Source organism: Cladophialophora psammophila, assembly GCF_000585535.1.
Source record: "Cladophialophora psammophila CBS 110553 chromosome Unknown aczJe-supercont1.1, whole genome shotgun sequence".
NCBI lineage: Eukaryota > Fungi > Ascomycota > Eurotiomycetes > Chaetothyriales > Herpotrichiellaceae > Cladophialophora > Cladophialophora psammophila.
In genome coordinates, this window is record NW_006912922.1 from 893,461 (window position 1) to 911,713 (window position 18,253).

Sequence of the window (18,253 nt, forward strand, 5' to 3'; positions counted from 1 at the left end):
CTCATCTCCTTGTCATTCTCGCCGTCTCCTTGTTCTGTGTCGTTTTGAGGAAACAGTGGAAGAGGTTGGCTCCGGCCAATCACAGGGCCCCCGTGGACACCGGAGATTCCCGCTCAAAGCGGCGTGAGTCTCGCTCCGTTTTGCTCCTTTTTGCTCCTTGTTGATTTTTCTGGCGCCGAGTTTGATTCGACGCCCTAATCACTCACCCAATGCACTGTCCATGGCGGGCAGCGGGCCACACATGATGATATCCTCTGATCTTCTTAGATAATAGATATATATACCTCCTTCTCCTCCTTCTCATGCACAGGTAAGGTTTTTCCCTCTCTTCGATATACACTCTACTCGGTGGCACGCCTTTCCCCCCCTTCTCGCTCGAGTCCGTCGAGATGCTACTGCCGTCGTTGTCCTTGTCGATATTGCTCCCTCTTCTTCCCTTCGCACATTCATCCTTCTACGACAATCCGGAACTCGAGATCCCGCCCGAGTCTGGCAGTCCGCTGGAGGACTTGAAAGCGAAATGGGACTTTGATGTAAGGCTGCCTCAGAACCCCCGTATCCTGCCCTTCACCACGCCAGATATGTACCCGCTCTGGGTGCTATCCATCTCTTCGCTATCTCCCAGGAAGAAGCCAAAATATTCCGCTTACGCCATGTGGATTAACCCTTGCAGTGGGGTTTCTCAGGAATAGCAACATTCGCCCATCTCAGACATGTAAAATGCTTGACCACCCCGTACGAGCCGTTTGATATCGGCATCATTGGCGCCCCCTTTGACACTGCCGTGAGTTATCGACCTGGTAAGCCGAAATATATCCTCTTCAACCAAAAGAAAGACATATCCCCTTGTGTACAGTATGCACAGTCTCGTTCTCATTCTATCCAGGAGCTCGCTTTGGCCCTCGCGCCATCCGCGCCGCCTCTTCACGCCAGACATCCTTCCGGGGCTTCAACCATCGTGCGCACATAAACCCCTACACGTCCTGGCCTTTAGTACTCGATTGTGGAGATATTCCCATCACCCCCTTCGACAACGCTTTGGCCCTGCACCAAATGTCCTCCGCTTACATAGAACTCCTCTCTCGCCGACCACTGAGTTACAAGAACCCGGAGAGTCATGAGCACCCCAAGCTGATTACCCTGGGTGGAGACCACTCCATCGCTCTTCCCGCGCTGAGGGCGCTGGAGAAGATCTACAAGCAGCCAATCGCCGTGTTACATTTCGACGCCCACCTGGACACCTGGCATCCGGGAGCCTACCCGACCAAATGGGCGTCGACGCCCACACAGGCCGACTTCACGCACGGGACGATGTTCTGGCTCGCATCTCAAGAAGGACTCATTAACAACGGGTCCTCGGTGCACGCGGGACTGCGGACGCGGCTTCTCGGCGACGACTTCCACGACTACGAGGACGACGAACGCCAGGGGTTCCTGCGCATCGAGTCCGACGACATCGACAGCGTCGGCGTCAAGGGCATCATTGACCTGATCATGGAGCAGATGGGGACATCCACACCCGTTTACTTGTCTGTAGACATCGACGTGATCGACCCCGGTCTGGCGCCGGGGACAGGCACACCGGAGCCAGGCGGCTGGACGACGCGCGAGCTGATCCAGATCCTGCGCGGCGTGGAAGGCCTGAACCTCGTGGGCGCCGACATCGTCGAAGTCAGCCCCGCGTACGAGGCGGGGCACGGCGAAGCCACAGCGCTGGCTGGCGCACAGGTCGTGTACGAGATCTTGACGAGCATGGTCAAGCGCGGCTTAAAGGATAGAGGGGAGGACGTCGTCATTGAGAAGCCTGGCAGGAAGATCACTCCGAAGGAAGGCTTTGTGGCAAAGGTCCAGGAGGTTTTGAGAGATGAACTGTGAGAGACCCCGGATCCTCCAGGTAATGGGGTGAGATTCGCAGTGCCGCCACTCTCTTTCCTAGCCATGCTTGCCCTTGCCTCGTCTCGCGTGATCGGACAGGCCTGGGCTCTATGAAGCAACGGCCATATATACTCCGTCCCTGGTACTTGGTACTTGAACTCACTGCCGCTAGCCGTACCTGCCTACCTACCTACCTACCTACCTACCTACGATCCATGCGAATAATTTCTCATTTGCCATCTTCGCCCCTGCCAATCAATATGTCTGTCTCCTCTGTGGTCTAATGAACCTAGTACAACATCCTCTCTCCGACGCTGATATCCTCCCCCATGGTGTTCTGATTCCTCTGGCTGGCTCCTTCTACATGTTTGCACTCCTTCACCACGGCCATAGCACGGGGCATGCCTGAATCAACTTCTGTGAGGAAGGACCGCGGGCATTACGATGCCTAGGTACTCTCAAAGGTCTCGAAGTGTATAGATAGGTCTTCTTCATTGCCAAGTATGTATGATTCCCTCAAAGGACCTCACCGGTACAGCACACTCGTCTCTCTTCTCGCCCCCCACAAGGAAAACACCTACAGCTCCAGCTCCAGCTCCAGCTCGAGCTCGTTGTTTAACACAGGCTGCCTATTCTGTTTTCACAGCCATGATTCTATCCTTCGCATCTATGAATGCAACATCAATCCATGCTACATGGTGACAAAAACTCCTCTCTAGTCCCGGATAGCTCTTTGGGAAACCATGCGTCTCTTTTTTGTCTTCTGGGCGATAAATTCGAGTCGGAGAGAAAGATCTGCCCACCGGCCGTTTTCATGCATTCATTTCTCATCAGTTCTCGCAACGTTGTAATGCTCAGGCATCCAAACCGCCCAACCCAGTCGATACAATCCACCTCGAACGAGCCCACAGCCATAGTGGTTTGCGCCTCGCAAAACTTTGAACAGACAGAAATCCCCAACATAAATGCGGTCAAAAATAGCTCTTGTGAAGAGTAGAATTAGAGTCGATGCAATCCCCATCCCCCCCGTTATGTCTAACCACCACAAACACCACGATTTTTGCATCCTGTAATGCATATTTTGGCAGACAGACACCAACCCCCTTCAAAAGTTGTACCTTGTTCCCTGCCTTGTTACCGGCTTGCCCTGACGGTTCAAAGGAGCCGGTGGAGCTGGTGCACTCGATCTTGTTTGTGGTTCCTCATATATGATATTCTTCCTTCCTCTACCTCTTGGTTTGGGGGTAGGATCGATATGGCGATGACCCAGTTCGGCCAAAGCGGTAGAGTTCTTCCACTTGAGACATCGATGTGTCTTGTCGCTGAAGTTCGCCTTGGTCCTCGTGGACATCCTCGTTGGCGGCTCTTCGGATTTCTCTCGCGGTGCAAGATACGCGGCTCGCTTCTCCATATGCTTGATGATAGTCTCGCGCTGCGAGTTGAGTTCTTTTTTGAGCTTGAGTTCTCGAATCCCGCGGGAGTCTAGCCATCCGATAAGCATGTCAAGCTCTTCTGGGGTGTCGTAGAAACCCCATTCCTTCGCCGAGTCCAAGTTCGTGGAACCTTCTTCCATTTTCTTACGTTCAGCTGGAGTCATTTGGAATCGTCGATAGTAAGCCTGCCTGTCCGGCTCGCTAACCTCAACGAAACCCTCACGCTCCATATCGTCGGGTCCTTGCACCCAGATTCGACCGTTGGCATACTCCGCATCCGCCGTCGAGCTGTCAGGCAAGCCCCCGTGCGGCATGGCATTCCTCTCGAACCACCAATATCGGTTGCAGAAACGATCTTTCCCGAGAACCCGCGTCCGAGGACAATCTGCTTCGCGAAGGTCTCCGTCGACAATGAGAATCTGCTCTTCTGCCTGTTCAATGCGGTCGCGCTCCTTTTCGATCTGCTTGAGCACTTTTTGGTACTCCTTGCTTCCCTTATTCTGTTTGGCCTCCGCTGCTTTCTCCTTGCGCTCTTGCTCTTCTTCACGTTTTCGCTTACGCTCTGCAGCTCGGGAACTACCCCACCGTAAAGATCGGGTCACGACGGGTTCTTCGTCTTCTGAATCGGGAATCGAAACATCACCATCTTCGGCTTTCTCCACCTCAATGGCTTCTTCGAGTTCAGGCATCGGAGTAGGGGATTTCTCAGGCTCTGGTGCCAACAGTCTCCGCTCAATTTGAAGCTCCTTAAGCTTGGCCAAAGCATCCTTCCGAGCTCGTTGGTGCTCAATCTTGATTTTGCGGTAATGGGTCATGGTGTTACTCATCTCCTCCAAGAAATTTTTGACGGTCTTGGTCTCGAGAAATAACTGGCATATGATTTGCAGAGCCTCCGCGCGCAGGTTGATGTCCATGGTCGAGTACTGAATCCTGGCCGTTTCTATTGTCGGTTCAGCATTGAGAGGAGCGAGATGAGAAAGAATCTTGTTGCACAGATCCGTGAGTCGCGGTCTGCCAGCAAGCTGATGCAGCAACCCAACCATGACCAATTCCCAGCCGCCATATCTTAGGTCACGTTTTCGTAGTCTCTCAATCCAGCCATAATCTCCGAACATCTCGGCTGCTCGATGAGTAACCATAGGTTCGGGTTCTTCCGGCTCAGGTTCCGGCTCAGCAAATTGAACCTTGTGGAGGCTGCTGCGTGTTCGTTTCGCGGGGTACTCAGGCTCGGGAGTCGGTGTTGGCAGTTTGCTTTCCTGTTCCTCTTCTTCATCTTCATCTTCATCTGGATCGGGCAGATCTGGTAGCGAGATTTGAATGGCCCCACCATCATCATTTTCGGAGTGCACCAGCTGCTTGAGGACCGCGCAGTGTATCTCGACAAACAACTCACAATCAACCTCATGCGAGGAGAACATCATGGCTTCCACGAAATCATCAAAGGTGAACGAATCTAGTTTGAGAACTTGGCAATACACATTCAGAGTATTCCAGGTCTCCAGCAAGAGACCGACAGTTTCAGACTTGAGGCCAGGGATGACGTGAGTCGCCGATTTCGGGTTGGTACACTGCTCTTTGGTGACGAACTTCAGCGTCGGTCGATGCGTACCGTCTCGGACAGGTTCAACATCAAGATCATCAATTGGATATTTGATTGGCGGAGGAAGCGGGGGAGGTTGAATGATTTGTTTGGCAGGCATCTGCTCATCAGGTGGCGGCGGAGGATAGTAGTGACCGTTTGGCGGGATATATTGCGGGTATCCATGATAGTAGTGGGCGAAGTCTTGAGGAGGTGGAGGAGGGTGCATATGGTCCCAAGATCGTGGTAGTAAGCCCGGATCGGGCATGGATTGTGGTGGATAGTTCTCGTGGTAGGGTAGAGGAATCCGCACTTCGATCTGCTGTACTTGGTGCTGCGACGTTTGATGGTGGTTCTTGCGTCCTTTGGGAGCAGGCTTCAGCTCGGGTAGCTTATGAGGTTGCCAGATTCCAAACATACCCTCTCCTTGCTCCGCATTCTGCTTCTTCTCCGCCTTCTTTGCCGCAATCTTATGGCCATACTGAAGATGAGGAGGGACGTTGGTGTCAATGCGAAATCGCTCGGCAATTTCGGGCTTGACGATCCATGGGGCGCCATTCCAACCTTCCCGGGTCACGGTGTTCTTGATAAAGGAGCGGAGCATCTGTTTTGTGAAGACCTTGCGATCTCTAACAATGTGGTTGTCGTCGACCAGGGCCTCTTCGTCTGGACGATCAATGAGCCGCACAAAATATCGGGAGAAAGCTTCTCTTGCCACGGAACCGTCTGACGCCCTCACCTCTGCAAACTTGGCTTTGTCCCGCACTCGCCCGTTCAACCGGGATGCGTCGTCCAGGATCACGGTAACCAGTTCACCCGGATAGAAGTCATTCTTGAAATCGGCGTAGACCTCCTCGACCAAGTTGTCGATGCGAGAAGTCGTGGAAAACTGGACTCGGCGCAGGACAGGTTCCCGCAGAGCCTGAGGAAAGGCCTCGTCAATCTCCCGTGACCCCTCCAGCTCGCTCCTCAGGGCGTCAAAGAATGTCAGACCGGAACGTCCTGATACTTCGCAGGTGAATTTCTTGGACTTGAAAAAGTCCATGCGCTCGAGGTATGCATCGTAAGAAGTAAATACTTCGTTGGACTCTGAGATGACCCAGACATCCGATTCCTGGTCGTCAATGTGGGGATGCGGGACGTAGCGAACGGGTTTCCTCTTGAACAGGACCATCCTGCCCGGCGGCGGTTGGAACGAACTCGCGCAATGCGGCCGGCGGGGAGGCGAAGTGGGAAGGGGAGCGCCGCAAGGAAGTTATTTCAGGAGGACCGCGACCTAAAGTTGTAGATTTGGTGAGCATCTGGGCGTGTTGAGGGCTGACAGAGAGGTGCCGAGCGTGGTCGTAGGATTCCTGCGAAGGGTAATATACGTACATTCGGCGAGGTAAACGCGTTTATGGAGGGGGAATATCCAAATGCGAGGGGAATGGGGGAGGGTGGTGATGGTGTATGCAGAGGGAGTTGTTTGGTGGTGGGCGCAGGAGGACAAAGAGTCGAGGACAAAGAGGTCAACATGGCGGAGGAGAAGTGGAGGGAGAGAAAAGACAAAAGACAATGCGAAATGCCCAGGAAGGCGGACGGGGACTAGTGTGTGCACTGTGCAGAGGGAAGAGAGAGTCCTGAGGAGTGGGCGGGATGCGTGGCTTGCTGTTGCGCATGGTGGAGCCGCAAGCCTCAAGCCGAGCCTTGAATACAGAGCAGTAGTGGCTACAGGCAGTATTAATACCGGAATAGGTGCGAATAGAGTAGGTAGGAGAGTGCCCAAGTCGGTATTAGGTGCCTAGGTAGGTAGAGCAAGCAGCCACTACAGCGGCATGCCACCACTATTACGGAGCACAAGGCGCGTCCCTGCCCGAATTGGCCACATGGGATCGGCGGAAAGTGCGCCGAGCGGCCTCCTCGTCGCAGCCAATCATCGTCCACTTGCCTCCCTTGCCTAGCCATGGGCACTTGTCAACCTTCTCCCTCTGGTCGTTCCATGGCCATAATTGTACTTGTTCGTCTCCGGCTGTTGATCTGAGTCTAATGAAACCATCCATGACCCTGTGCGCGCAATATCCAACTTCCGCCGGCCCATTATCAGCCTTGGGAACCCCCCTAGCCGCCATCCATGCCTGCCGTTTCTGCTATCGACCACGGCTATGATGCCCGGAACGCTCCGTCCGTGGTCTCACGGAGGTACTGAAACGGTGTGATATTGGGCAGCCAAACAAGGATCCAGAAGAACCACACTTTTTCAGAGTTTCATAGCTCTCCATCCTAGGCAACTCACGACAGTCTTATCCTACTTTTCCCAAGCCGCTAGTAGAACGGTTATTCGTACACACATTCCAGCATCTTTGCGGGCGCCTCTATATAACGACTTGCACAACATCACGTTCACGACAAATAGCAGACCATGAATCCTAGCCACGAGCCCAGCACTCCGATTGCCGAGTACGTGCTTATGAACATCAAAGGCAAAAATTCATATCTTCCCCCAAACATAACCCGGTGTAGCAATGAACAATACGCCATCAAGGGCACCGATACTGCAATGTAAAGCAGAGCAAAACGATCCAACAAGAAGACTCTCCTCCGCGTGGGCGCTGGCGCTAATTGCCCAAAGGTGTAGAGGAAAATCATCAGCCAAGTTATCGTATACGCCACCTTAACCGGGAACTCAGCGGCGGTAAAGAGAAGCGGAAATAGAGACACGTGCCCAGCCACTGCCAAAGGGCGGAAGCTCGCCAGATATGACCGGTCCTTGACGGCTAACAGACTGAAGGGAATGATGACCAGCAGAATCGCCTTCTCGTGGACATGCCAGCCAAATAAGAAGGACGCGTATCCGCAGAGCGTGAGAGCGCCAACAAAAGATTCCCAACTGGGTGCAAGCCACAGCTTGGTCAACGCGATGGTCTGGAAGGTCAATGTAAGTCCGAAACACTGTCTGGGCGTGATTTCCGGTAGAACGGCAAACGAAGTGTCTCCGACCAAGCCCCGGGTCACGCTGTTCACAGCACTTTGGTCAACGTGGAGGCCAAGGTAAGGAGCACCCAGTATGAGCACCCGGTCCAAGAATGAGTAAGTCGCCCAGACATTCGGTGCCCAGTATGCATGACAAAGACCTCGCGCAAATGGAAACAGTCGGCTTCTCAGTTGGTCAAGCTGACCCCAGGCCACGAAAGGACCGAACGCGACTCCAAATATGCCAATAATGCTAGTTCCGAGTTTGAATGTGTTTGCAAATTGTGGTTGAAACACATTCTTCGGATTTAGACAATAGGTCCGGAGGAGGTAGACAAAATAGGCGGGTGCCAGGTAGAGGTAGATGTGCTTGAAGCATAAAAGCAAGGCGAACAGAATGCCACTCAAAAGCAACGTCGACTCCTTCCGCGCAAAGACGACGGACAGAATCAAGATGCCATAGAGGAAGCCATTGTACTGGAAATGGATATGGTCGATGATTAAGAATCCAGGGGAGAGCAGGATCGACAGGGCCACAGCATGACTTTGGCGGCGTGTTGGAGCAGGGGAGGAATCCATGTACCTTTAAAATCAGCAGTGTTCGCTCATGGCCGAGTCTCAAAACATACTTGTGCAAAGCGTAGACGAGCAGCAGCTCCGTGATGATGACAGAACTTCGCTGGAAGCATATGGTGGCCCAGGAATCATAATTCAGGTTTTGGATTTTCACCATTCCAGCGTCGATCAGGCTAGCGGGCTGGGAAAGAAGCCATTCAAACAGCGCAAATGCCGGTGGATAGTCCAATGTCCACTCCGATGTAGCCTGGTACAGAGCGTTAGGCAAGAATGGAGGCTTCGACAGCCAAGATCGAGTTCTACTGACCTCGTAGTACCACTTCTTAACGGGCAAGGAATGCGTGATGGCAAGCCAATTCCGATGAACTTCAAAATCTGTTGACCTGTATGCCGGGAACAACAGAATCTTTAGAGCGGTCGCCACAATGGCTGTCTGGAGCAACGAAGGCCATTGATCATGGCTGACCTTTTTTGCCTTTGGCCTCCGCTCCTTTGGAGGAGTGTTAACCGCGTGATATTGCTGATGGCCAATTGGTTGGGATACTTACGGGGATGATAGGCGTATTGTCGCGAAATCGACTTAGGGTTGTCGAAACCGCAGACGCCATTGTGGTGAAGTGCCTGGCTAGGGCTGAAACTGCAAAAAGAGATTCAGTGCTGCGTAGGATTTGTACACTACGGGGTGATGTGTAAGGAGTAGTACTCGGTAGTTGCTACGCAATTTCACAAATGCTCCGCCGCACAAAGCAACCCTTTAGTACGGAGCATCAAAGAGCATGCGGCGAGAAGTCGCAAAAGTGTCCAACTGCCCAAAGGGTGCCTCCAAACTGGTGCCAGATACCATGGGTCAACATGTCATGACACCTCGCCCGCGAGCCAAAGGCCACTTCTCTTATTCCCTTTAACTATCTTATTTTCATGGACGCATTGGAGGGATTCAAGCATCATGTTGTGTTTCAGAATTTAAACGTGCGACATCTTGTTGAGCCATCTCCAGTCACTCTTGACCTCGCGCGAGAAGTTCGCTACTGTGTTATTGTCGTCTGCGTCACCTTCGCCACTGTATCAATATTTAAATCTTGGATGTCAAACACTAAAAGATCTGGCTCCTGAACGGGCGTTGTGTCTTCCACACAAGCCTTCTGTGTGTAAGTAAACCTCTGTCATAGACGATTAGTTTCGCAAGATTGACCCTTGTGAAGCCTTGCATAGCAACCGCCATGAGGATCAGTCTTCCTTCGTTGCTGCTCTCCCTCCTCTGGGTAACGACCTCACTCGCTCAAAATGTCGTGGATGAAATGTCCTTCGGACACAAACAAACCATCTCGCCCAATTCCTTTGCCATTCCTGGTTGGGCCATGCTCGGTGAAGGACACGTTCCTCAACTCCTATCGGACAAAGTCATCCTTACACCTCCCTATGGCGGCCACAAGCGGGGGGCTCTGTGGACGGAACAGAAGAACTCATTGCAGGACTGGGCTGTGGACTTCAAATTCAGAGCAAGCGCTGCGGATAGAGGCAGCGGAAATTTGCAGCTGTGGTACGTCGCCAACGGAGATAAGACTGTGAGCACGTCAAGCATATACACCGTGGGGAATTGGGAAGGACTTGCAATTGTGGTCGATACAGTAGGAGGAATACAAAAGATTCGAGGATTCCTCAATGATGGCACGGTCGATTACAGGAACCACCCCAATGTTGACAGCCTAGCATTTGGCCACTGCGACTACGTCTACCGCAATCTCGGACGACCGTCTCATATCAATGTGAGACACACCCGCGCCGGAGGTCTTGAAATCCGTGTCGACGACAAAATGTGCTTCACCACGGCGAAGATCACACTCCCATCAGATTACGGGTTTGGGATGACCGCAGCATCAGCAGATCCTCCCGACTCCTTCGAAGTGTTTGCATTCACTCTGTCATCCATCACTACACCACCATCTCAGCAAGGCACGAACCAACAAACATTTTCGCAAAATCAAAATCAAGGCCAAGGGATGATGCAAATGGAAGACCATCCCGCCTCCTATTACACTACGGCAGAAACCCAATTCGCCAACCTCCACAACCGCCTCAACCTCATCTCCAAATCCATCCAGAACCTCTTCGCTGAACTCCAACGCGTGTCTTCCACTTTGGAGTCTCGACACGCCGAAATCCTCGCCCGCATGCCAAATTCCCAGTCCATTCTGAGCCTTGATAACCGCATGGCCAACCTCGACCGCATGGTGTCATCTCTGGAGAAAGAGTTGAAGAGCAGTGACCACCGGACGCAGTTTGCGAAATTGAGTGAGCAAATCGCGCAGACCCATGTGGGCGTGACGGAACATGTGCCAGAAAGGCTAAGGGAGTACGTCATTGCGCATACGCCCAGGATTGGATTCATTTTGTACAGTTTCATGGCGTTCCAGACATGTTGCATTGGTGCGTTTGTGTGGTATAAATGGCGCAAGAGTACGATGCCTAAGAAATACCTGTAGGAATAATTGGGGACGATGGCGGGCTCATGGTCATTAGCTAGCTCAAGACTGGGCATTTTGCGGAGTCAATGGAAAATGTTGAACGAATGTTAAGCAAGAAAATCCTCGTGTGTCTTGGTCTATCCGTCTCTCTGACAAAAACAATCCACGACCAGTTGTTCTATCACCCATCGGAGTCATGTATTCCGTTTGCCGCCCGCCGTGATGCACATATTTCCACACCACCCTCCGGTCTGCAGAATCATACCTCGTCGATCATTCTAAAAACTCTACTTTAGCACTTTCAGGTGTATGGGGGTCGTCGTACTCGACAACAACTATGGCTTGCAACGATAGGCAAACCTCGGGTAGAGACAACACTCCCTGACGGTCCAGCGGCCACACATCCAGGCTAGAAAGCGCTCGAGGCCTAAGCCGTAGCCGCCGTGTGGAGTGGTACCGTAGCGCCGCTGGTCGGTGTACCAGTAGTAAGGTTCGGGGTCGATGCCCTCGCGCTTGTACGCGGCGATCAGCTCCTCGTAGTCCCAGATCCTCATACTGCCACCGACGATCTCGCCGACGCCGGGCATGAGGACGTCGACGCTCTCGGTGACGCGCGGGTCCGACGGGTCCTTTTGCATGTAAAAGGCCTTGATCTCGGTGGGGAAGTGGGTCAGGAAGATGGGCACGTTGAGGATATCTGTCATTCTCCGCTCGGCGGCTTCGGCGATGTCGTCGCCAAAGGTGTGCGGTTTGCCCTCTTCGTTGGGGATCTCGTGCTCGACCAGCCAGGTAATGGCTTCCGAGTACTTCATGCGCTTGAAGGGGCGCGAGGGGGGCTTGAAGTCTGGGTTGAGGTCGTAGATGTATTTGGCGACAACGGGGTCCGAGAGAGTGATTTCAATGACCCTGCAGACCATGTGCTCAATGTGGTTGAGCAGGTCATCGAAGGTAATGAAGTCGAGTTCAGCTTCCACATGGGTATACTCGCTCAGATGGCGACGCGTGAGGGATTTCTCGGCGCGGAAGGACTTTTCGATGCAATACACGTCCCCGAGGCCAGGAAGACAGGTTTCCAGGTACAGTTGGGAGGATTGGGTGAGGTAAGCCTTTTCGCCGTAGTAGTTGAATTCAAAGAGAGTGGCACCACCCTCGACTTGCGTTTGAACCATAGCTGGAGGGGATACTTTTGTAAATTCCACTTCCTCGTACGTCTTGATAAAGGCCATTTCGACGGCTGCCCGGACTTTCATGACGCTTGACGAGATATCTCCACGCAGTGTGAGATGGCGGTTATCGAGCAGCTTCTGGACGTCGCCATCTTCTTGCACTTTATTGGTAATGGCTTCTTTGTCACCGACGGCCGTTCCGATCACGGTAAAGAAATCAGCATGGAGCTCGCGATCGAGAGGGGCGTGGGCTCCCGGAGGAAGCGACTTCAATTCACCCCGGATTTCGAGCGAGGTCTCGAGAGTCAGAGTCATGGCTGCGTAGGTCTTGATCAAGTTGCCCGAGAATAGACATTGCATCAGACCCTTGCCATCTTTGAGGGTGATGAAGATGATGTCCTTCTGCGATCGTAGATGGTGAACTCGACCTACAACTCGGACACGGGTGCCTTTGGAGTCTGCTGTACCTAGCTTGATTTTGGCAGGATCGACGGTGTTGAGCTTGATCTTGACGGGTGCCGGCAAGCTTGGATCTTCTTCGATGACCACTTTCTTGGCCTCTTCGAGCACTCGCTTTCGTCTCTCGGCTTCTTGCTGTTCCCGAATGGCCAATTCGGCTGCCTTTGCCTGTTTCTTTCGATGCTGCTCGTAAAGGTTGGTGGCTTTCTTCAGAGCAGATTTTGCTGCCGGTTTCCACTCTAGCCGCGAGGCTGGATCAGCACTTGCGTCGGCAGGGGCCGTTTCTGACTTTCTAGTTTTATATGTCGCTTTCGGGTGCTGGACCATGGCGAAGAGGAGAGATTTGTAGGGAGCGGCTTCAGAGCCGGTGGCAGAGTCATCGTCGCGACCGACGTCCTCGTCGACGTAGAAAGTGTCCGTGTCCATGACTGCTGTCGTTGAGGGTCTGTGACGAGTGAGATCAAAAAATCCTGAAATAAAGGGCTGCATGAGTCAACGGTGGCTTATCGGATAGAGTAAAATTTAAGGTTTCGGAAAGTGGCGGCTAGCGCGCTTGGCGCAAAGCATAAGAAGCTAAAATGGATCCGGAAGCCGCAGTTTCCTTCCCTCTTCCCTCTCTTCTGCCACAAACGCCTCAAGCAGCTCCCTTGTACCACACTATCATCGTCCCGACTGTGGCTGGGATTTTGAGCAACCCTCCCCTGCGCCCCTCGGGAACTTGTACAACATATCCATGATGATCAAGTCGACCATCCTGCGGGCGTCGCTGGCTACGACAGAGGACACGGGGCGCCCTCGGTTTGTCTGGTAAGCGCGACCAGAATCGACAACCAATCAACCTCAGTGTTTGAAGGGGGCAATCAAAACTCAGCGCCACAACGCCGTGCACGAACATGTCCGGCTTCGACCTGTCATAGCCATGTTTCGCTTTCAGATTGAGTCCTCCCCCCCCCTCCCGACGTGGTGGACAGCACTCCGCATTGATCGACGCAAGACTGACAAACTCTGGCATGAAAGCTTACGATACGCTTGTTCCAGGCAGGCTTCAAGTCTCTCTTCCCGTGTTCGATTTGTTACTGGAATGGGCGGACCTGGCTGTCATCCCAAAGCATGGCTTCAATTGGCCCTTTTCCAAGCCCCCCAGCCCCTACCGCCTTTCTCCATAAAAGCAATCTATCGTCTAACCCAACTGTTCATAGCGCCGCCTTACCTGCATCAGCTTGCAGATTGATCATCCCCGTCCCATCATCTTGCAGCCACACGTTGGAAACCTTAAATCGGTTTTCTCCTGTATCAGATTCATCGAAAACATATCCACTGGCAGCCGGAACAAAGCAAAGTTGAGATTCTCCTGGGTCAGTAAGTGCCTCCCGGCTTGCAATCCTGTGTCAAGACGGTGGCTATGGGGTGTGGGCTTGAATGGAATGCTGCTGGCCTCCACCGCGAGCGCATTGGATTGGGCACTTGGCCGCAGTTTGTCTTGCAATTGTCCGGTTTGGAGTCCACTCCCGCGTGCCTGGTCCCTTTCTCCGGGTACTTTCCCCCTTATTTCTGATCCCCTTCCCTAGCCACCCATTTCAATTTGGCACTTTCCTAGACTCTAGACCCCCCCGGTCCATTGATTGCTTCCGTTTCTGAGCTGTTTCCCTCATTCTTCTGCTTGTTCACCGTTGCTCCTCCTTGTTTTTGGCCCGACTCTCTTCGTTCTCTACCTCCTCGTCTCGACCCGTCTTCTCTTCTATTCCCATCATTTTGTTCCCTTCATTCACTCGTTCCATTCCTCTGACTCGATCTTGATTTCGATCTTTTCCTTATAGAGTTCATTCGTACCAGTCCATATTCAACCAACCCCTTCGTTTTTGTACAGTCTCTACGTCCCGAGGGCAAAGTCCTCTCCGCATCTTCAGACATAGCCTGCGGTCAGTCGTTCCTCTTGCAAGCTCGAAACAGTGCTTCGACGGCCAGATTCGTGCTTCTTTCAACATTTTCTTCTCCCACAACCAAGAAAGACGAGTGCCAGTTGTCCTTGGACCTGGTCCTGAGGACACCGTCCATCAATAGTCCCATATGCTTGCTGCAATGCAGAGTCAGGACGTGTTTGGGGGATATGGCAGCCGATTCGCTTCTTCAAAATTCGGGACCGATAATACAGGCTTCAGTCATGGCGCGTACAATTCGAACCACACAAGCTATCCTCCATTCGCCGATCGCAACCTGAGAAAGCCTACCGTTCCTTCGATAGCTACGGCTACCAAAGACCAACAACATAGTTATAATATGAACGAGCAGACACCAGCTACAGCGTTTGATATGAATTTCACGCCCTTGTTGCCTTCTCAGCTCTTGCTGGGCAGCCCCTTTCAGCCAGGTTCTCCTGGTTCCTTTGCTTCTCCGCAGTTTCCGACCTTCAATCGTTTTGCTCCGGGAACAAATGCTCTTCATGCACAAACCCAGCAGTATCAACAAAATCAACATGTTCAGGCGCAGCTGGCCAGTCCTACCCAGCACAATGCCAACCCGCTCTCGCCGCAGGCGTATCAGACCGTCATGTCGCCCGAAAGCTATACGGCACAATCCCCCACCGGATTCAGTGGCCTGGGCGGTGCAGCATTCGGACATTACCAACCCATGGTGGGCATGGGCAATTCATGGATGACTGGCACGAGCCGCACAGTCTACTTGGGAAATATTCCAGCGGATACTTCTGCTGAGGAGATCTTGAGCCACGTTAGGAGTGGGCAAATCGAATCCGTGAGGCTATTACCCGAAAAAAACTGTGCGTTTATTTCGTTCCTAGATAGCAGCTCCGCGACCCACTTTCATTCGGATGCCATCCTGAAAAAGTTGTCAATCAAGGGCCACGACATCAAGATTGGTTGGGGGAAGCCGTCCCAGGTGCCTACTTCTGTGGCTCTCGCTGTGCAACAATCGGGTGCCTCGAGGAATGTCTATCTGGGCAACCTTCCCGAGGACATCACTGAACATGAGATTCGAGAGGACTTGGGCAAGTTTGGGCCCATTGATACCATCAAAATGGTTCGCGAGAAAGCAATCGGTTTTGTCCATTTCCTCTCCATTAGCAATGCCGTCAAGGCCGTGGCTCAGCTCCCACAAGATCCCAAATGGGGCCCTCCCCGTCGGGTCTATTACGGCAAGGACAGGTGTGCCTACGTTTCCAAGACGCAGCAACAGAATGCAGCACAATACCTGGGTATCGCTCCTGGTTATGCCCATGTTCTCAACGGCGCCGACCGCGATTTAATATCCAATGCCCTTGCACAACAGTCGGTAGCGGCAGCTGCTGTAGCTACTACCGCAGGCGGTGTCAATAATCTTGGAAACCGAACCGTCTATCTTGGAAACATTCACCCTGAGACCACTATCGAGGAGATTTGCAATGTTGTCCGCGGAGGGCTACTCCACCACATCCGATATATCCCGGACAAGCATATTTGCTTTGTCACGTTCATCGACCCTACGTCTGCGGCGTCTTTCTATGCACTGAGCAATCTTCAGGGGCTAATGATTCACAATCGGCGCTTGAAGATCGGCTGGGGAAAACACTCAGGAGCTCTCCCACCCGCCATTGCTTTGGCTGTGAGCGGAGGAGCCTCTCGGAACGTGTATATCGGTAATCTTGACGAGAGCTGGAGCGAAGAGCGACTACGACAAGACTTTTCCGAATATGGCGAAATCGAGTTGGTGAACACTCTGCGGGAGAAAAGCTGTGCCTTTGTCAACTTCACCAATATTGCCAATGCCATCAAGGCTATTGAAGCTGTCCGTCAACGTGAAGAATACAAGCGATTCAAGATCAACTTTGGCAAAGATCGGTGCGGCAATCCTCCACGTCAGAACCTGAACAATGTCAATGGCAGTCAACCGCGTCTCCAGAGTTCCCTTGACAGCGCTGGTTCTCCAGCTGCGATGAACGGATTTGACCATGCTGTCTCGCAGTCGGGCTCTAGCCCCACGAGGTCAACTATTCCAACAGGTCCGAAGGCTTCGTTGGGACCGCAGTCTCAAGTCGCCCCTCGTCAACCAAACATGACTGCGCCAACACCGTCAGCCATTCTGAATGCAGGCAGCAACAATCCCTTGACAATGTATCTGTCACATGTGTCACAACAGCAAGCTCAAGCTGAACAGGATTTGCGGGATGACTCTTTGACGTTTGCCCAGCTCCAGCAGCAACAGAATCAAGCTTTGGCAAATCAACAGGCAGCACTGTACGGTGAGATGCCGAACGGGCACAGCGGATTGGACATACCAGCTTCGTCCCACATTCCTCGGCAGAGCAGCATCAGCGGCGGGTTCGGTTCGAGCTCTTTGAGCAATGGGGCGTCCACCACTGTTGGAGGGCTCCTGGCGCCTACGAACACTGGACTGGGGGCGAGCAGGAGCGCCCATTCTCGAGCAGTATCGCTCCCAGCGTTCTCGCAAGAGCTCTTTGGCGGCCAGCAGTCTGGACAACCAGGTCCGTCGTCGTCGCGGGGCTTTGGTGGGCATGCGCCACAGGGCAGCTTTGGTGGGTTTGGATCGGTTTTTGGCACTGGCTTCGGGACCAGTGGGTTTAATGGACTGGGACTTACGAGCGATAGCCGTGGAGGACTCTCCGGCTGGGCTGAGGAGGAAATTGGGGCAAAATAAACGAATACTAATTAGTGGGATTTTGAGCCGTACCGGTCTGAGGGATCTGGAATTGCACCTGTGCTTTTGAATGAGGGTTTTACTGGCGATTTGTTTTGCAATATCTCCGTTCTAATAGTGTGGGATTATGGCGTGGATCAAAATGCGCGCCTTCTGATGCGTCTTTTTGGCTGCATCCTTTGACTTTTCTGACGGGATTCGGGCACTCAAAAACGACGACACTTGGACATTGCCACTCCCTCCAGCCGTGTTACCAGAAATGTACATATATCGGTCTCGCAACGAAGGGTGGCCTGGCTCCAGGCATGAAAGGGCATGAAGCAGCACCGTGACGGGTCAAAGGTAGTCAGTATGGCACGCGCTTCTGCAACATTGTAGTGTACGTGATAGCAATACGATGGATGGACAAGCACTGATTCAAGCCGTGAATTCCAGAGAAGAGATGCGTGAGGTCAGTCAAGCTGTCAAAAAGCAGGTTGGTGGAGCAGCGCCCAGCTATTTGACGCGTCCTACCTAGGCCGACACGGGAGAGGTTATGTACCACTCGTGTGACTTGCGTTCGAGAAGGCCACCAGTAGGAACCGTCGACCTCATGCAAGCGATAAGCCAGGGCAGCTTGTGTGCTCCGTACTCCGTACAAGGACCAACAGGACTCGGGCTCTTCGTGCTCAAAAGCCCATGGATTGCGTGCTCGAATGCCTGTTGGGCCGCCAAGCTGAACCTCGTCGTCCGAGTCCGACGACAGGCTCGTATCGCCAGGTCGGGGGTTTATTTTTCGCGCAAGAGTTTCGCGTTTCGAGCCTTGCCTGATCGAGCATCGCACCAAGGCTTGAATGTTGTGGGAGTCGAGAAAAGATAGGCGTGCCTTTTCTTTTTCCGGCACAGGTGAGAGCTGCAAGCAATCTTGAGTTTGATGAGAGTGCCGAAGGAGTGAGTTGGCTGCAGTGAAGAAACCACCCGCTACTCGGTGCGGCCTAGTTAAAGCAGGTGCGCATTGAGGCTGCCGACTAGGGCTGCCAGCTACGGCTGCGGGGGCAGCTAGGGGCCTGCTTCTGCCCTAGAGCCCGGACGGCGGGCGGCTTCCAGCCTGAACGGCGCCCA

General features: G+C 53.0%; 6 protein-coding genes across 6 annotated transcripts; 3 read left to right on the forward strand and 3 right to left on the reverse strand.

Moving 5' to 3' along the window:
• Positions 1–389: 389 nt before the first annotated feature.
• Positions 390–1,875, forward strand: A1O5_00312 (agmatinase; the record flags this gene model as incomplete). Its single annotated transcript, XM_007740932.1, has 3 exons — positions 390–533; positions 674–800; positions 887–1,875. 3 exons carry the CDS (start codon positions 390–392, stop codon positions 1,873–1,875), a joined length of 1,260 nt encoding a protein of 419 aa, XP_007739122.1.
• A 1,105-nt stretch (positions 1,876–2,980) lies between these two features.
• A1O5_00313 (uncharacterized protein) lies at positions 2,981–6,061 on the reverse strand (the record flags this gene model as incomplete). The annotated part of the gene is made up of 1 exon (XM_007740933.1): positions 2,981–6,061. One exon carries the CDS (start codon positions 6,059–6,061, stop codon positions 2,981–2,983), a length of 3,081 nt encoding a protein of 1,026 aa, XP_007739123.1.
• A 1,205-nt stretch (positions 6,062–7,266) lies between these two features.
• Positions 7,267–9,020, reverse strand: A1O5_00314 (dolichyl pyrophosphate Glc1Man9GlcNAc2 alpha-1,3-glucosyltransferase; the record flags this gene model as incomplete). The annotated part of the gene is made up of 4 exons (XM_007740934.1): positions 7,267–8,419; positions 8,466–8,659; positions 8,720–8,902; positions 8,961–9,020. 4 exons carry the CDS (start codon positions 9,018–9,020, stop codon positions 7,267–7,269), a joined length of 1,590 nt encoding a protein of 529 aa, XP_007739124.1.
• A 612-nt stretch (positions 9,021–9,632) lies between these two features.
• On the forward strand, positions 9,633–10,895 carry A1O5_00315 (uncharacterized protein; the record flags this gene model as incomplete). Its single annotated transcript, XM_007740935.1, has 1 exon — positions 9,633–10,895. One exon carries the CDS (start codon positions 9,633–9,635, stop codon positions 10,893–10,895), a length of 1,263 nt encoding a protein of 420 aa, XP_007739125.1.
• A 317-nt stretch (positions 10,896–11,212) lies between these two features.
• On the reverse strand, positions 11,213–12,928 carry A1O5_00316 (asparaginyl-tRNA synthetase; the record flags this gene model as incomplete). The annotated part of the gene is made up of 1 exon (XM_007740936.1): positions 11,213–12,928. The coding sequence occupies one exon, from the start codon at positions 12,926–12,928 to the stop codon at positions 11,213–11,215; it is 1,716 nt and encodes a 571-aa protein (XP_007739126.1).
• A 1,653-nt stretch (positions 12,929–14,581) lies between these two features.
• A1O5_00317 (uncharacterized protein) lies at positions 14,582–17,152 on the forward strand (the record flags this gene model as incomplete). The annotated part of the gene is made up of 1 exon (XM_007740937.1): positions 14,582–17,152. One exon carries the CDS (start codon positions 14,582–14,584, stop codon positions 17,150–17,152), a length of 2,571 nt encoding a protein of 856 aa, XP_007739127.1.
• Positions 17,153–18,253: the final 1,101 nt, after the last annotated feature.